This window comes from Mirounga angustirostris, unplaced genomic scaffold (genome assembly GCF_029215605.1).
Source record: "Mirounga angustirostris isolate CCGP_5_RB_7025 unplaced genomic scaffold, mMirAng1.0.hap1 SCAF_2, whole genome shotgun sequence".
Taxonomy (NCBI): domain Eukaryota; kingdom Metazoa; phylum Chordata; class Mammalia; order Carnivora; family Phocidae; genus Mirounga; species Mirounga angustirostris.
The window spans coordinates 9,803,763-9,822,117 of record NW_026991710.1 but is presented as its reverse complement, the minus strand read 5'-3'; the positions used below and the strand labels follow the sequence as shown (position 1 = coordinate 9,822,117).

Sequence of the window (18,355 nt, the reverse complement as noted above, 5' to 3'; positions counted from 1 at the left end):
TTCATTTTTGTTCTATATGAATATCTAATTGGCCCAGGACTATTTATTGCAAAGAGAGTCCTTTTCTGTGTTCTGGAATGCCACTTTTATGATGAATCAAGAAAAAGTATATCTTTTGGAACTGCAATTATATATTTTGAACATATTCCATAGTCTTCTCTCTATTTTCTATCCCACTGTTTTTGTATCTTTCAGTGTGGATATTGTCTTCTGACTTACACCTTTCTTCTCTCTTTAACTATGTCTGACCTGCTATTAAACTTACCCATTGGGTTAATTTCAGTCATTATATTTTTTTATTGCTACTTTCCATCTGATCCTAACAAAATTCTCAATCTTGTCATGTAAACCCTTACACATACTAGCTACTTAAAGACCACGTTCCACAGCACCATTACCTTGATCTTGGTGGTATACTTCTATAGTTCATCATTTCTTTTGAGTTTTAGTCATAGAGTCTTGCTCCTCATATATACCAAGCTTTTGGTTGAGTGCCAGAAATTGATTATGGTAATTGTAGAGATAATCTGATATTCCTCCAGAGAGGATATGGCTTTGCTTCTGGTAGTTCACTTAGGGCACAAACAACCCCCAGTCGTGTGAGTCCCATGAGGAACTGAGATAGTACAAAAATCGACTTTACTTTCTGTGGAGATGATTTCTTTCTGGTTCAGTCACCCTTACTTCTACAATGTAGCTTTTTTCAGGGTCTTAAAAAAGAAGGGAGCTGGTTTACCATCCTTTTTTTTTTTTTAAAGATTTTATTTATTTATTTGACAGAGAGAGACACAGCGAGGGGAACACAAGCAGGAGTGGGAGAGGGAGAAGCAGGCTTCCCGCTGAGCAGGAAGCTCAATACAGCGATTGATCCCAGGACCCTGGGATCATGACCCGAGCCGAAGGCAGAGGTTTAACTGACTGAGCCACCCAGGCGCCCCTGGTCTACCATCCTTGATGTGTGCTTAACTGTGATGTTTGTTCAGTGCTCTGCTCCCGGCTCTAGGAGAATGTTGAGAGCACTACGTACCTATCTTTGAATCCGCAGATACCTTCTGGGGAGAGTGGCCCCCAAGCTGGATTCTGCTTTTTGGGCTTCCTTTCTCCTTCAGACCTTTGGAAACTCTCTGATAACTTCAAACAGATTAAAAAATATTACGGCTAGCTTTTTGAGTTTGCCTTAGTGGGAAGAGTGGTCCTAACCATCTAGCCTATTTTTGCTGGAAGCTTATATGATCCTGATGGTGCTTTTTGTCACATGGATATTTAAAATTTTATGTACACAAATTACCAGTATTTAATTTTTGACTTGGGTGAATTTTATGCGATGCTTACAGGACCTATTTACACTCAATATTATAAATATTTACCCTTTTTTTCTTTTCCTCTCTTGCTTCCTTTTAGTTTCTGCCAATGGCGGGGGAGCGGGGGGGTTACTAGAGAGAGTTTGGAAGGTACTAGAGAGGAGGCAGACGGGGCTTCCACCCACCGTTTTTCGGGTAGTCCTATCAATGTTCTTCCAACAATGGCATTTCACCTCCGCAGGAGAAGCTGGTTCTTTCCAGCTTCCCACTTCTTTCCACACTCCTAGAATCAGCCTCAGTGTGCTCCCATGGAGACCCCACAGCCCTGGAGCAGTTTTCTGGTCTCAGCAGGGAGTTCTAGCTCTGGGGAGCCCCTGTGCAGACCCTCTAATGCATGGCCAGTAGCAGCCAGTGGAACTCCGTCCTCAGAATTCTGACTCAGCTACTTGGCTTCTTCCTCTATGTCCTGGAAGCAGAGCAGCCCTGAGGCAGTGGTCTGGATCCCCGCTCCCCAGGCCTTCTCCCTCAAGCGTCAATGTTAGGACAACTCCCGACCTCTTCCCTTGTCCTCGGGGGTCTTGTGGTAGTAACTGCTTCCTGAAGTAACTGACATGGTGTTACCTCAGTGTTTCCTTTTTGTTTTTTTTTTCAGTCCTTCGACACCATGTAACCAATTCCCTATGTTAAATTCTCTCTGATAACACAACTATGCGGCCTCTATTTTCTTGACTGGTAAAGATATTGTTGGACTTCTTAATTTTTGCCAATGTACTGGGCATGAAATGGTATCTCACTGAGCTCTTTGTGTGTGTGTGTTTCTGTGGTTATACTTTTGGACTTTTTAAAAAGATTTTATTTTATTTTATTTGAGAGTGAGAGAGAGCATGTATGAGTGGGGAGGGCCAGAAGGAGAGGGAGAGAGAAAGAATCCCAAGCAGGCTCCACACTCAGCACAGAGCCCCACACTGGGCTTGATCTCATGACCCTGAGATCACGATCTGAGCCAAAATCAAGAGTTGGATGCGTAACTGACTGAACCACTCAGACACCTCTAGGTTGGACAATTTTTCATAAGCTTATTGTCTGTTTCATTTTCTGTGAAACACCTTCTAATGAATTTGCTGATTTTTCTACTGGATTTTTGTTTTCTTATTGATTTGTAGTTCTTCGTAGATTCTGAATATCAATTGGTTGTAAATTTTATGGTTAGAAATATCTTCCCCAGTTTGTGACTTCTGCTTTCCCTTTCTTTATGGTATCTTTTCATGGAATCATTTTTAATTTTAATGTAATTTTCTTTTTTTTTTTTTAAATATGTATAATACATAATCTTTTATGATTAACTCTTTGTGTCTTGTTCAAGAAATCTATCTCGGGCGCCTGGGTGGCTCAGTCATTAAGCAACTGCCTTCGGCTCAGGCCATGATCCCAGGGTACTGGGATCGAGCCCCGCATCGGGCTCCCTGCTCGGCGGGAAGCCTGCTTCTCCCTCTCCCTCTCCCCCTGCTTGTGTTCCCTCTCTCGCTGTCTCTCTCTGTCAAATAAATAAATAAAATCTTTTTTTAAAAAAGAAATCTATCGCAAGATAAGAAAGATAGTCACCTCAAATTATTTAAATTTTGCTTTTCACATTTAGAATCTTCATTCCATTGGAATTATGAGAGAGGAGAACAAGAGAGGGAGAGAGAGAGGAGATGTAGGATTCCAATTTCATTTCTTTTTCTATGTGGTTTCTAACTACTACCCTTTTATGTGCTATCATATATATTGTGTCAAATATCAAAGTTTCATGTAAATGAGAGTCAATTTTGTGGCTCTTCATTTTGTTATAATGGTTAATATGTTTATCCTTGAAATAATAAATATATTGTATCTTCATTATTATAACTTGATGCAAAGTCTTGATATCTATAAAGCAAATTCTTTGGCCTTTTTTTCCTGGAATATCTTCAGTATTCTTGGATTTTTGCCTTCCAAATGCATCATTTCAATATTCCATGAATAATTTTATTAGAATTGCATTGACACTATCATTTTGTAGAACTGATGTATTTGCAATATTTTGTTTCTATGCATGGACATGGGATATTTCATGATTTCATGATCATTTAGTGTTTATTTACTGTCTTTCAATGTTTTGTAATTTTTTCCATATACATATTTAAGATAAATTCCGAGGTATTGCATTATATAGTTGCAATTGTAAATAGTGTCTTTTAGAAAAATTATGTTGTCTGTTGATCCTTTCATTTCTTGCCCCTTCCCTTAAATTTCCTCATTGTTTATTCTTTTGGATGTAGTTTAACATCATTTGCCACTTAAGAAAGTCAGGGAGGTTTTGAGTGAAAGTGTGCTTAATCTGTTTGTGTGGAACTGGCATGTTTATAATGTTGAACAAAACACTGTATGAAAACTGAAATTTCAGTGGAGATAACTAGATACAATGGATGAGCCACTCCAGGAGCAAATCAACAAATCTAGATGTTACAAAGTATATCCAAAAACCAGTTCCATGATTATGAAATGACCCAGCCACCTTAAGGCTGTAAAATGTAGATGGACAATGTGTGTGTGTGTGTGTGTGCACATGTGTGTGAGCATGTGCGTGTGTGTGAGAAGAGTGTGATTTGTGGACTGGGGTTTTCTTTGGGGGAGGGGTGAAGCATGCTAAAGAGCATAATTCATAATATCGCCAAACTTTAAACAATCTATTTGTCCATCAGAGGTAGAGTGGATAAATAAGTTGTGGTTAATTCATATAATGGAGTAAGTAGTATGCAGCAATGAAAAAGCACAAGCCTCTGCTGCACATACCGTGGATGACTTTCCCAGACAATATTTAGTGAAAGGAGTCAGATGCCAAAGAGCACATACTGTATGGAGCCTAGTCACATAAAATTCAAAACCAGGTAGAATTAAGTTATGGTGCTAGAATTCAGAATGGCAGTTACCTTTGCAGAGTTAGTGACTGAGAGATGACACAAGGGAGCCTGCTGGGATTCTGGACTGTACTATATGTTCATTTAGGTGGTGGTTACATGCACATGCAACGCATGAAACACAAACACACATACGCATGCACGCATGTACACACATGTATATCTCTGTGTGTGTATTTGTATAACCAAGGGAGAAGAGAATTTCAAGAAGAGAGCCTTATTTATTTATTCATTTTTGTTTGTAGGAGTTCAATCAATACATCCTATGGATCATTTCTATATTTTTCTTGTGTTTAAGCAGAAACACAGTAATACCAAGTGCATGAACTGAAAGCATGGCCATTATTCTGCCTTACTCAACAATATTTTATCTTTTTTTCCCATATCCATATTCACTGGGGCTTTAATCCTAAGGTCTGCATCTTCAAAATTATGAAATATTTAAAAAGATGACAGAAAACTAATGGATGACTATTGGATTTAAAATGATAGCAGAGGTTGGTGGTTTTGAAATCAGTTTACTTGTTAACTTACTCTTTTTCACCTTAGTGATAAATAAAAATGTTCAGATAGTTTTACTCTTTATCCCATCCATTGACTGTTTTACTCTTTTTTTTTTACCCGAATCTAAAATTTTCCTGTTGATTTATGGTATTTCTGTGTTTCTCCTTAGATTAGTTTCCTGTGGCCATTGGGACAAATTACCATAAATTTGGTGGCTTAGAACAACATTTATTTTCTCATAGCTTTGCAGTCTGCAAATGCTAAATCAGTGTTTGCTGGGCTGAAGTCAAGGTGTTGACAGAGCTGCACTCTCTCCAGAGGCTCTAGAGGGAGAATTCCTTCCTTGCCTCTTCCAGTTTCTGGTGCTGGCTGGCATTCCTTGGCTGGTGGCTGCGTCACTGGTTTCTGCCTCTGTGGCCCAATACCTTCTCTTTTTCTGTCTGGGTCAAATTTCCCTCTGTCTCTCTTTTATAAGGGTACATGTGATTGCATTTAAGGCCCACCCCGATAATCCAGGATAATCTCTCTATCTCAAGATCCTTAATTTAAGTACTTTTACTTCTTCATAGCTAAAGAACCCTAATCTCCTGAAATTTCTGGAATTTGTCTTTAAGCATTTTGTTAATTTATTGGTTTTATGACCACTGAAAAAGATTTCCCTAGTTTATGACCCTGTTGTGGGTGTTTTACATAAGCTCCACATTTTCCTTTTCTGTGATCAGCTCTATTTCTCTTTAGAATGGTAATGCACCATACTGGAAGCTTTCAGTGCTAGCTAGCATGCTCTTCTACACAAGAGGAATGTATTTTTTTGAAGATTCTATTTATTTATTTGTGAGAGAGAGAGAGAGAGAGAGCACACGAGTCGTGGAGCTGGGTTGGGCAGAGGGAGAGAGAGAAGCAGACTTCCCGCTGAGCAGGGAGCCCGACATGAGGCTCCATCCCAGGACCCTGAGATCATGACCTGAACTGAAGTCAGACTTGGGCTTAACTGACTGAGCCACCCAGGCACCCTTTTTTTTTTTTCTTTTTAATTTACAAATGTCTTCAAATCTAATTTTCAACCTGGAATATTGCCATAGATGTGTAAAATATGGTCACCTAAAATAACGCAATTGGCCTGTTTCATGTAGCAGCACTGCCCAGGATGAATCCGTATCCAAATAAATGATGTCTCTCCATCAGAGCAGTTGTCTAGGAAATTAATGATAGGAAAATGCAAAGTTTTCTTCTAAATTTCCCTTCATATGAAACCACACATGAAAATCAGTCTTACGACCTCAGCTAAATCTAGTTTTGGGCCAAAGCAGTTGTGCCAGTTGGGATGTTTCCATCTGCAAGTAATGGAATATGTAGCCAAAGTGCCCCCTAACAAGAAGCCTGGAAGGCTGTGGCAATTCCAAATATTATGTCCTCACCCAAATAATGACAGCAGGGGAAAGGAGGGAGAGATATTTCTTTCTCCATCTCTCCTTTTTCTTTTTTAAAGAGAGAGGGAGAGGGAGCATATGTGTGTGTGTGTGGGGGGGGAGGGTGGATGGAGAGGGAAAGAGAATCTTAAGCAGGCTTCGTGCGCAGCTCGGAGCCCAACGACCTGGGGCTTGATCTCATGACCCCAAGATCATGATCTGAGCTGAAATCAAGAGTCTGATGCCTAACTGACTGAGCCACCCAGGTGCTCCTCTTCTTTTTAATCAGGGAGGAAAATCTTTTCCAGATGTCTCCCAAAGGACCTCTTCTTCTGTCTGATTGGTCAGAACTGGGTTACATAACCATTTCCATTAAGGACAAATGGAAAAGCAAATTTCTGCAACATTAACTCCCTTCATGGACAAGAAGAGGTTAAATCTGTCTTTGTTAGAAACAGATTCCTCAAGCTAACATTTACAAAGAACTTTGCAAAACCCTTCCAGGTACTTTTTCCTACTGATCCTCATTAAAAGAGCTGGTAATGTAGGGAGTTGTTAGTGGTGGTGGTTGGGAGTAGGGAAAGTACTAAGAAGTAATACTAACTGGGTAGGTACTATTGTGGACTAACCCTACTTACAGATGAAGAAGCTAGACCTTTACGGTCATGGCTGAGTGATACCGCTTTCCCCCCCTAAAAATGAAAAGATACTAAATGTATGACACCACAGTTATGTGTGATCATGGGCTGATCAGTCATTAGTGCATCTAGATGTCCCGTTTGAGAGGATTTGTAGGATAGGAGTAAAGAGTTATATGGCCCTGAAGTAAGAACTCGATGCCAGGTATAGTTTTAATATAGGAACCCTCACGTGTTACAGGCTCGGAGCGAGAAGAGGTACACTTTTGTGTAAGGATTGCTGTTTTCTCGAAGCTTGATGATCAAGGTCTTTTTTGGATAAGTGAAGTGCATCCCAATTTAAGTATTACTGGAGATTAGGTTAACTTAATGTCTTATGCAAGATTAATAATTGTATATACTTGCTTATGTGCAGGGGTTATATCATTAATGCACGATAATACATAGGGGTCCTGCTGGCATACATAATATTTACATGCTTATATGCACGGGGCATATCATTCATGTGTAATGATATGTAGGGAGGAGAATGAACTACTAACGTATCATTAAATGTAATCTACATAAGGAACCTGTCTAAGGTAACATGGCTAGGAAGCAGTGATGCTCCAACATGGACCATCTCTACTGGTGATGATGAAGAGGATAATTACACCTACTGAGGGTTACTAGTATATGCCAGGCATTGTGCTGTTACTTTACATTGATTACTTCATTTAATTTTCAACCTTAGGAAGGAGGTAGTACCTCTATTTTATAGGTAACTGTGGTTCAAGGTCCCACATCTAGTAAGCGCAGGTCTGTGATTAGAACGCCAGTGCTCCCTCTCGGGCTGGGTGTTTCTTCAAACTACTGCTTTCCCATTCTACTTCCTACATTCTTTCCAGGACCACTGCCTCTGAGCTAAGTTTTTTGTGCCTTAAGCTTACTCATCTGTAAAATGAGATAATTCTATCTACTCTAGGGTTCTCATGAGGAATGAACAGTGATCATCCCTGTGAAGTAATTAACAACGAGACAAGCATAGTAGGTTGGCACTATTATTGCAGAGCTTATCTCTATTGACATTTTCTGTGACATCTTTTACCCGCTCTACTGGACTAAGACAGTACAGCAATTCTTACACTTTTTGGGCTCAGGGCCGCTTTACACTCTTAAGAAATCACTGTAGACCCCAAACAAAGAGTTTTTGTTTATGCAAGTTATAGCTGTCATTACTGCTTTGAAATTAATACTAAGGAATGTTTGGAACCTTGTAACAAGCACATGATTCCTTAACTGCCAGAGTAATGCGATCGTATACATCATGCATCCCCTGGAAAACTCATACTCGTGAGAGAATGGCAAAAAAGGCAAAAAAAAAAAAAGCAAAAAAAAAAAAGCAAAAAAACCCACCCCAGATGTTTGTATTATTATGAAGATAATTCGGACTCTGTGGGGCCCCCCCGAGTTCCCCGGACCACGCTTTGAGAACTGCTGCTCTAGGTTCCTTGCTTGATGAACGAACCATCGGATTCTGTCGTTCGGTCGAGAGAACCCATGGTTTGAGAGGTCAAAACAAAGGGGCAGCGCCAGAACTCCGTCAAACTGAAGGCCACTACGGCGCTTGCCCGCAGGCACAACGGTGCTCAGCAACCGCGGCGGCGCCCACGCTCCTCCCGAGGCTCGCCCTCCGGCGCCTCCGTCCGCTCCAGGGGCCCCTCCCCCGTGCGCTGTGCCCGGCAACCGGCCCCGCCCCCCGCCGCTCCTCCGCCTCCCCGCTTCCATGGCAACCGTGGCGCGCAGCCCAGGCGTCAACGCCCCCCCGCAGCTAAACCATTCACTTCAGGGCCCTTCACAGGGGGCGATGGAAACACGGGAACATGACAGGACGCCTGAACGCTACTGGTTCCCACTTTCCTGCCGGGTTTGAATGGTATATTTTGTTTTTCTTCTTCACAGCTGCCCCTTCGAGAGCAGCGCCCGACTCGCCCGCGCAGCTCGAACGCCTCCCCGTCGCAGGCCCGCAAATGGGCCGGCTTGCTAGGGAGGCTCGCGCCCGCGCGGGTTGGCGCGGGGGGGGGGGGGGGCGGGGCCGACGTAGCGCGGGGGGGCGGGGCGGCGCGCCGGGGAGGGGAGGTGGGCAAGATGGCGCCCGGCGAGTGATTCGCCGCAGATACGTCCAGCCGCCGCTGAGACGCCGGGGCGGGGGGTCCTGCCCCCACTGCCGCCTTCCTCCTCTCCCCCGCCCCCGGGGACCCCGTCCTACCCTGCCTCCCTCCACCTCGGGGGGGGTGGGGGAGCGGGCCTGGTTCCCGGGACACCATGTCGGACTCTGAGGAGGAGAGCCAGGACCGGCAACTGAAAATCGTCGTGCTGGGGGACGGCACCTCCGGGAAGGTCAGTCCTCCAGCGGGCCCGCCGTCCCCGGCCTGCAGGAACCCCGGGCGGCCGCGGCCACCCCGCCTCCTCCCCGCCGCTCGGCGTCGCCTCCTTCCCCCGAGGGCCGGGGCCCGCCTGGTCGTGGCCTGGGGCCAGACACGGAGTGGGCGCTGGGTGTGGGCTGGCGAGAGCGGTCCAGCTCTTCTTAAATTAAAAAAGAAAAAAAAAGAAAGAAAGAAAGAAAACGAAAAAAAAAAGGTCACTTCCCCACTCCCTGCCTGGATCGCGAACTCGCACTTCTTCGAGTCCAGCCAGCACCGCCCTCCGGGGAAGCCTCCCGGCTTCTCGCCCCTGAGGACTGGCGAAGACCCGCCAAGGCGTCTTCCCTCTGTCTGCTTTGGGCCGGGTCACACTTTGCCTTGCCCCCGCGAGCGCCCCCCGCCCATCCCCGCCCATCCCCGCCCCCCCGGCGCTCTACGGGGTCTCGTACCGGCGCTGCGCTCCCAGGGACTTGGCCCTGCGGTCGAATGCCCTGGGGAGCCTGGGGCTCCATCCCTCACCGGTCGGGGCGTCGGAGGGCAGCATCGCTCACCTGTGTGTGCTTCCCCGGTAGGGTGCGTACTGGTAGGGCGAAATGCGCAAATACACATTAAATGTGCAAAGCCGCATAAAGCTTGCGGAACACGGTGTGCACTCGGTAAACGCTAGGTGCTGTTTTACAGCATCGTGCCTGGTCATCCCTGCTCGAAGCCCAGCACCTGTCAGCACAAGCGTTCATTCAGCAGGTATCTATCTACCGAGCTCCCAGTTTGGGCTGATGCTGAGAGTAGCGCTGCTACCGTGACAGAGGGGATCCTTGCGCAGAGTCTCGTCTGTGGTGGCGGTCGACTGAACAAACGAGACCGAGCGCGGGAGAGTATCCGGCAGCCGGTCTCCTTACCTCTTAGGCTGCGGTTTTTAACTCTGGGCTGTGGAGCTCCTGAAAAGGACAAAATCGTCTCGCTGCTCGCTCTTTGGGGAGGGTCCATGGGATCCCAACAGGGGCAGTGACCGCCCCCCAAATAAAGCGAGGAGCCTCTGCCCGGGCTGTCTTCACACTTGTCGCTTCTGCCCAAGGCGCCAACACCGTTTCTGGGAATATTGCTAGAGTCTGTGTCCTTTCTTCTTCCCTCCCGTGTCCTCGCCAGAGTCTTCACAAACGCAGGTGGTTATTGTTACCAGTTTCCGGCCTCACGATCCGTTTTACTGGCGTAGCTTGGACCCTGGTTTCTCTGGTGACGACTGCTCTTTGCACCTTCCCTGGCAGTTGGCCCTGCAAAGCTGCTGCAGTCTTTGGTTCTGAGACTTGAGTCCCCAGGGCACCTGGAGAGGTGTCATTCATATGCAAAATTTGGAGCATTCTGTTAATCTCTTGCCTTCCAGGATGATATTTTGTTGCTGATTTTTATTGCTGAGAAAAAACGACCGAAGATGATTAAAAGGTTTTGGGGAAGCAACTTTTTGAGTGTTTCAGTTGTTTTAAATGAATCAGCATCGTTTCTAACACTCTTATTCAATAAAAATTTAAAGGTATATTTGCATAGTTTTCTTATTATTCAGTTTTCTTTTGGATACCTTCTAATTTTTCATTTCCTAAATCCTTTTATGGTCAACTCATAACTGAATTCACTTCCTGTTTAAAATTACAATGACAATCTATAGCACTGATACACTTGTTAAAAGAGGCAAAAATTGCCCATTACCATCTACGTTCTATCATAATTCTTTAAACTTTTGTTCATTTCTACCAGTATTTATCAGTTAGTTTCATACATGTGTTACTCAGATGAAGTTTGTTCATAATTTTGTCTCTGGGTTTTTTATTTAGCCCTTCTTATGTTTTCTTCTTGTTGCTAATTTAGTGTGAATAATTACAGTTTTTCATTTCTGTCTAAAATTCTGTCTAGTGTAGGACTGGGCATGATTTTTTTTCCCTTCCATATTGTTGAATTAGGACTATCATTCTGCTTAAAAGGGTGAGTGATAACTCTTTATGGTGTTCTGATTTAGTCTTTATCATCTTGACTAATCTCTTTTAAAACTGTAAAGGCATTTTCTGCCAGAGATTTTCAGATACGAACATCAGAAACCTAACCTTTTTCCATTAATTTGTGTATCAAGCTTTTTTCTTCTCCATACCCTATTCAGCTCTCAAGTTATTGGCAGCTGCCAACATTCCCATTCTATTTCCTTTACTATCCTTTTATGAATTCAGCCTCTCTTTCATTCTTATTTGTGTACTAGTTGAACTCCTGGCTGTTTTTTCTAGCATTAATTTTTCTTGTCAGTTTTAACTCATGGCATTTAAGTACACATTGATGGAAGCAATCGAGTATTGAGATAATCACTAATAGTTTCTCCAAGAGAAATTTAGCTCCTCCTCCTAGTATCATGTGTTTCTATTTCTTTCTGTTTTGATTCATACTTTTGATTTTATTACATATTTCTTAAGATTTTTTTGAGGCAAAATATTCTTTTTTTTTTTTTTTTGTATTAGTAAATGTAGTATGGTAAAAATTGTTAGCAGAAGCTCACCAAACAAAACAATATAAAGGATCAGATAAAGATGTTTCACATATGATAGATGATTGTTCCCTTCATAATTGTTTAAGAAGGGAATTTATATAATGACTTGTGAGAAATTATTAAGTGTGAAAGAGGGCAGAAAGTCTAGAGAATTGAAGAGGAAGTGCCTACCACTGATTGAGTTGATTCTCTGTTTAATTTTATAGTATGTCCAGAGATGGTATAAGAAAACATTTTAATATTCTGTGTTCCCATGGGCCTATACTTTTGACAGATTATACTTTATTCCCATCAAAAATCCTAACTTTATGTTTGCCTCAAAAGTGTGAGGGTAGGGCTTTCAGAATCTCGAAGTCCTGTTTCCAAGAAAAGAACCTTTGAATTTCTAAAAATATTCATTGATATAAAAACACTGAACTTTGAGAACCTTACATGAAAGTGAAAAATTACCTTAAATGGCACAATGCTAATGTTACATGTGCCTTGAGTTTCTCTTTGTCTTATAAAAGTATATCTACCATCCCTATATTAAACATTTTGAAATATCTGTAATAGTTAAATAGTGGCAATTATTTTTCTCTGGAACTCTGAACCTCTTAACAGAAGATTTTGTACTCCAAGTTAAACAAGCACAATGGCATAAATAAAGCTAAATGAAAAAACAAAAAGTTTTAAAAAGGAATGCTTACCTTTTTTAATCCAATCTCTCAGTTTTTATATTATTGTTATATGCTTCAGGAAGCCAAACAAATTTTCATTTGAGTGTAGTGAGTTTATTTCTCAGTGCCTAGCAGAACATCTTTCTTAGGGTGCTTAATAAATATTTGACCACATATCTTAGAAATTTATTACAAATGCTGAGTATTTAAATAATAAAAGAATTGGTTAGGGTGTGCAGATTGCCATTTGTGTGAAAAGTATGGTTTTTGTGTCAAAAGGAATTTTAGTTCTTTTTGTTTGAAGAAATTGAAATTTGGCCAAGTTTTCTTTTGCATTGCTGCATTTATGTAATAATTAATTATACTAAGCTATCTTGGAAGTTTAAGTTTTCATTATTTGGGGAGTTGATATCTAATTTTAACTTTTAAAATAAAAAAAGGCAATTTTCACTTAACTTTGGTAGTCTTTCTTAAAGATCACAAAAGCTTCGTGAATCTGCCTTTCTTTTTCGTGAAGTTTACAAATAGTGCATTTAAAATGTTTAAGAAGCTTTTAAGTTATTGAGTTATTTCAGTTGTTTCCAGAATGATTTTTATTCTGCTTTGATAGGAAATGGTACTCCAGAGTTTTGAATACAACTTTAATTTGTTATTTAAAAAAGATGTAGAAATATGTATATCTGTTCTGGTTATAATATTCTTGTGACTTTTAATCTTAATGGTTGTTGGATGGAAAATACTTACTTTTGCCTGCTTAATATTAGTCTTAAAAATACTGACTTTTTAATTTTAAAGATAAATATTATCACAGTCATTCTGTAGGATAATTTTCATTTAACATCTTTAATATAGAGAAAAATTAGACATCTAAAGGTACTTTTTTGTAGGGAAAAAGGAAAAATTATATGAATGGGCTTTCCCCTTTTCAATTAGTACCTCTTATTATTGGCTAAGAGCATAAATATTCAGAGTATTTAACCTCAGAAATGAAGCTTAGAATTCTCTGAAATTTGTATTGAACTGATATATATGGATATATAGGAGTCAGATCTTTAGTCATGTTGTTTTAGTTTTCTTGTTGATAAATCTCAAATTCTAAGTTCCAGCAAGGAGAAGGAGCTTGACTATTCAGGGGATTTAAAGAGATCTAACAGATTAGTCTGTTGTCCCCACTGATAGCTGTTGTCAAGTGAAATTTACCTGGTGGAGTGTTAAGTCCCTCCTCCCTCTGTAACTGATTAGCACTGCTTAAAATTGTTTGTTGGATTAATGGTAGTATACATACTAAGATTACTTAATAAGGTTAGTAATGATTTTATGTTTACATTTCTAAAACAAAGACATTAATTTTGATATTCTATGCATCAATTTTTTTAGACCTCCTTAGCTACATGTTTTGCTCAAGAAACTTTTGGGAAACAGTACAAACAAACTATAGGACTGGATTTCTTTTTGAGAAGGATAACATTGCCAGGTAAGAGACTAAAAAATCTTAACATAGAAAGTTGTACATATCTTACAATAATAGCAGAAATATGTAAAATAAATTTGGGGGTTGTTTCTGCATGAAAATATATATAATTAGCAGATCTATCATAGGGAGGTCAACTTTCATCAGGATCTCCCATGAAGACATATTGTCCATGGTTGTGAGAGAAAAGTTTATATATTCCCCCACTCTCCCGCTGTTTTTGACCACTCCACACATTTTTCAAGGATAAACAATAGTTGCTTATAAAATTCTAAAAAGTTAAAAAAAATCAAATGCTATACAATTACAAACAGATATTGTATAAACTAAATGTGAAAAGACTGGAAAGGATTATTTTTTTTAAATATTATTTTGATTAGCCTCTGCTTCAGTTTTTTGTTCGAGAGAAAGTTGGAACAGAAGTATAATGTAGCTATGGAACCTCTGTGCTCTAATATGTGAATGCTGTTTTATGCAAGGCAGCATGAAATTGCTGGCATTTAATAGACCACTAAAATTTAGGGTCCCTAGGCACTCATAAAAATACAGTTTGAGCATTCAAGATGTTTCAGTTCACCATGCAAAGAAACTATTTAGATGCCAGTTGCAGCACATTTTGTGGGAAATACAGGGATATAATAACAAAAAGAGAGTGGTTTCTGTTTTAAGTTAGTTTCTGAACAATTGGGGCTTTAAAATGCTCTGTCCATTCATTTGTGATGGTTAAATTATATGTTTAAAGTATTTTATTAAAAGCAGTTTATCTTGATTGACTTTCTAAACCAGTCCATCCCTCTCCTCTCTGAGGAAACACATTTGAATAAAAACGGTTGCAAGTGTAGTATCAGATTCATATACTGGAGTGTGAGTGATACAGTGGGAAGGGGTTTAATAAATTCCAATATTATTGAAATATGTTAACCTCTCAAACACCCCATCTATCAGACAGCTCTCCATGAAAGTTTTAGAGCAGCTAATGAAAACTCTTAGTAATTGAAGGTATTCTGCATATCTCACTAGTAATATGCTCTATTATATTTTGTGATTGTCTGTATTCAGCAACCAATGAAAAATAAATTGAAAGATATAGTATGAGAAAAGAATTCCAACTTTCTATTACTAAGTTATTGTTCAGCAAGAGGCTTAATGAGAAACATACGCATATTTTGTTTCATTTGTATTTCCTTTTAATGTATTCAAAACTGAAAAATCTCATTTTACTTTTATTATTCTCATTTGTATGGGTTAATGCTACATTCAGAGTATTTATAGCATTCACTAGAGGAATACATACACAAATCATATACATGTTGAAAGCTTATTTTTTGTAACAGTTTTTTCAGAGATGGCAGTTGTACATAGAGAACCTTAATATATGTATTTAGTTATTGACTATTGTTTTTGATGCTAATTAGCAAGAGCATCAGCTTTCTGTACCATTAGTATTATTTAGTTATTCTGACTTTTTTTTTTAGTTCAAAGGCTTAAATATAGGAATAAGCACCACTCAATCATTAAAAATATTTTAGGACTGGTTTTGGACATTTTATATAGGTGATATATACATATGATGATTTCTGATCTGTTGCACAATACTACCCATTTTAAAGTTTTGATTACTTTGTAAAAAGTATTTGGTATTTTTGAAATCAAAATTTATAGTATAATATTTTAGAGTTAGAAAGTACTTATATTAAAAATGACGTTAGGAAATTTATACTCTCAATGAATGTACATTTTAATGAATTCCTGACTAAGTTTTTATTTTGATGGGTAGAATTCCAGAAAAAAATTCTTTTTTTAAAACTTTTTTATTGTTATGTTAATCACCATACATTACATCATTAGCTTTTGATGTAGTGTTCCATGATTCATTGTTTGTGCATAACACCCAGTGCTCCATGCAGAACGTGCCCTCTCTCTCTCTTTTTTTTTTTTTTTAAGGCAGTTGGTTTTATGTTACTTCATGGACTCAAAATTATGTTAGAAATTTCACTAGGAAAATATTGTTTTAATGTAACTTCATTTTATATGATTAATAAGTATATTAAGAAAGGAGATAGATAAATTACAAGGTTCACAGTATATCCTTTATATATTTTAACCTTAATTTTAATTCATTGCAAGTGTCAAATGTAGGATGATTAATATATGTATCATTTGCTAAAACATTACAGGCAGCATTATTGAATTTATTGTAAAGAGCATACTAGGCGAATCTAATGTTTGCTAAGTATTCTGTCTAGTAAATCTTCTGTCCATTCAGATTGTTAGAGGTGCATACCTCCTGTGCATCTATTGACATTCTCTTCCTGCAAGTTTTCAAGGTCATTACTTTGTAAATATTCATCCATTTTAGTATATTTCATGTTCCGGTATGCTGTATAGTCTGGATGCAACCACTGTGCAGCGTTTACTGCTTAAAATAGTGTATCTGTTAGTCAGAGATTCTGCTGATAGAGCTTCTTAAGAGCCTTAGTCAAAATACTTTCAGGAAGCTTGTGGGTACAGTCCAGTAAACAGCGTTCTACTGTGAAAAGGATTTCTAAGTCTTTAGTACAAGAAGTGGGCAGACTTGTGTTTTTAGTTCCATCTTGACTGTGCAGCACTTTAAGTAAGGTTAACCAAGGCACCAAGTGTACTTTTACAAGGTCACTGTTGAATCCTCTTGGTGGCTTTGATTCATACCAAAAGCAACTTACCTGTATTTGGTCACCTCATTTATTTTATTTTTTTTTCCCCTGGTTACATGTCATTTCTTACCGGGGAGCAGGAATTTCGTAGCATTTTGCATTTGAGATTAGATTGCTGACAATTTCCTTAATGTTCTTTATTAGTGGGAAATTTATATTAGATGGATTCTTGATTTTTAAAAAGTTTTACAGTATTGATTATTTGAATTCTATTTTTGTAGGTTATTAGGTATGTCATTTTGAAAATATACATGGAGACTTGATATATTTATGTTTAGGGAAACTAAAATGAATATTGATCGGAATGCCATCTTTATGTGATTTTGTTTCTCAAAGAGAGAACCCCTGTTTATTTTTATTTTTATGTGTTAATAAGCCTAAAATTCAAATGTGGAAGTTAAAAACATGTTTCTAGACATACGGAATAACTATGAAGCTAGTATCACTTGTGGAAGCTATAATGATAGCAAAAGTGGGTTTTTTTTTTGGCTAGCATTGTCGGTTATCAGTAATGCATAACTTTTTATTTCTGAGGCACGGGAATATTAAAAAAACAAGCCAACGACAACAAACAGTGTTTATTTAGAAAGGTATGAATTTAAAAAATACCTGCAACACAGGAATATAAATACAAACTTCTCAGATGGGAGGCAACTAAATAAACGATTTAGTCTTGAAATGATGTAGTGAGGATTTGGAAACATGAATATCATGTTCATAAAGTGGTAGCTAAGGTGTTCACAATAACTAATTCAGATTGGATCTGACTATCAGAATTTAAAGGAAGAAAAGCTTTATATTTCTTGATGCAAAGCTAAGTGATAGGATTTATTGGCCTTGAAGAAAATGGGATTAAATGCCTTATATTAAGTGTTGCCTACAATCTTACTGTAAGGAAGTTAATATTATTAAGCACTGTTTTTTTTGAAGTAAACAAATGACTGTAAAGAGTATGCAAGTAAAATGAAGAGAGTACTGCCTGTTTATCTAGGGGCTTCTGAAGCGATTTAACATACTGCTAACGACTCCTAGTCTTTTCTCACCTGCTTAGTTTGAGACACCATCATAGGAGAATGAGTTGAGTTTTGAAACTTGAAAAATTTAGATTTTTAAGTAAGTGGGTTTATCCCAGTTGTTGGATAAGTCTTACTTAGTCTGTGACATTTTGGTTTTCGTCTTCACAGAGCTCTAAGAACATTTTCGTCATTACTCTGTGAGCGTTGGAAGTGTGTGTATGTGGGAATGATGACGGGTGATAAACTTCAGGAGCTCTCATTAATGCTAATGGAAGTTCCTCATGTAAATCCTTTGCACGTTGGCAGATGCAACAGACCTACCTCAAAATAATGGAAAGATTGTCATACAAACCCAACAAAACTTAGAGTTAAGGGTAAAACTTAGCTGGTTAATCCAGTGTTATACTTGCTTTTCAGTTGAATGGTGTGAGTAGCATTCTCTGATTTTAGTGTTTTGGCATTGGCATAAAAATTCATGTCTTCATAATCTTTTTTATTGTTTTTGAAGCGAGAACTTTTTTTAGTGTCTTAAGTTTTTATTTTGAGTTTTTCTGATTTGCAAATCAGACAGGTCCATTTTTTAGTGTGGGAGCTCATTTTGAAGATACTAATTGAGACTTTGTCTACTTTTGGAGAAAACTGCATTATTAGGAGAAATACTTTGAAATGTTAAACTAAAAAGTACGTTGGACGTGGTCTTTAACTTCTGGGGTTATGCATTCATAAGAGAGAATAGCTTATCTCCTAAATTTTTGTATCAGCCAAATTGTTTGCAAAATGGACAAAAGAATTTTAAAGA

At 39.1% G+C, this 18,355-nt stretch overlaps 1 protein-coding gene across 4 annotated transcripts in view; it reads left to right on the top strand.

The window, feature by feature from the left end:
* The first annotated feature begins 8,889 nt into the window (after positions 1 to 8,889).
* RAB28 (RAB28, member RAS oncogene family) overlaps positions 8,890 to 18,355 on the top strand; it is a 148,100-nt gene continuing 138,634 nt past the window's right edge. For all 4 annotated transcript variants that reach the window (XM_064584288.1, XM_045881475.3, XM_054508992.2 and 1 more), the window contains exons 1-2: positions 8,890 to 9,170; positions 13,754 to 13,850. In XM_064584288.1, coding sequence (XP_064440358.1) covers positions 9,096 to 9,170; positions 13,754 to 13,850 — 172 coding nt within the window. In that variant the 5' untranslated portion in view covers positions 8,890 to 9,095. The remainder of the gene's footprint in view (positions 9,171 to 13,753; positions 13,851 to 18,355) is intronic.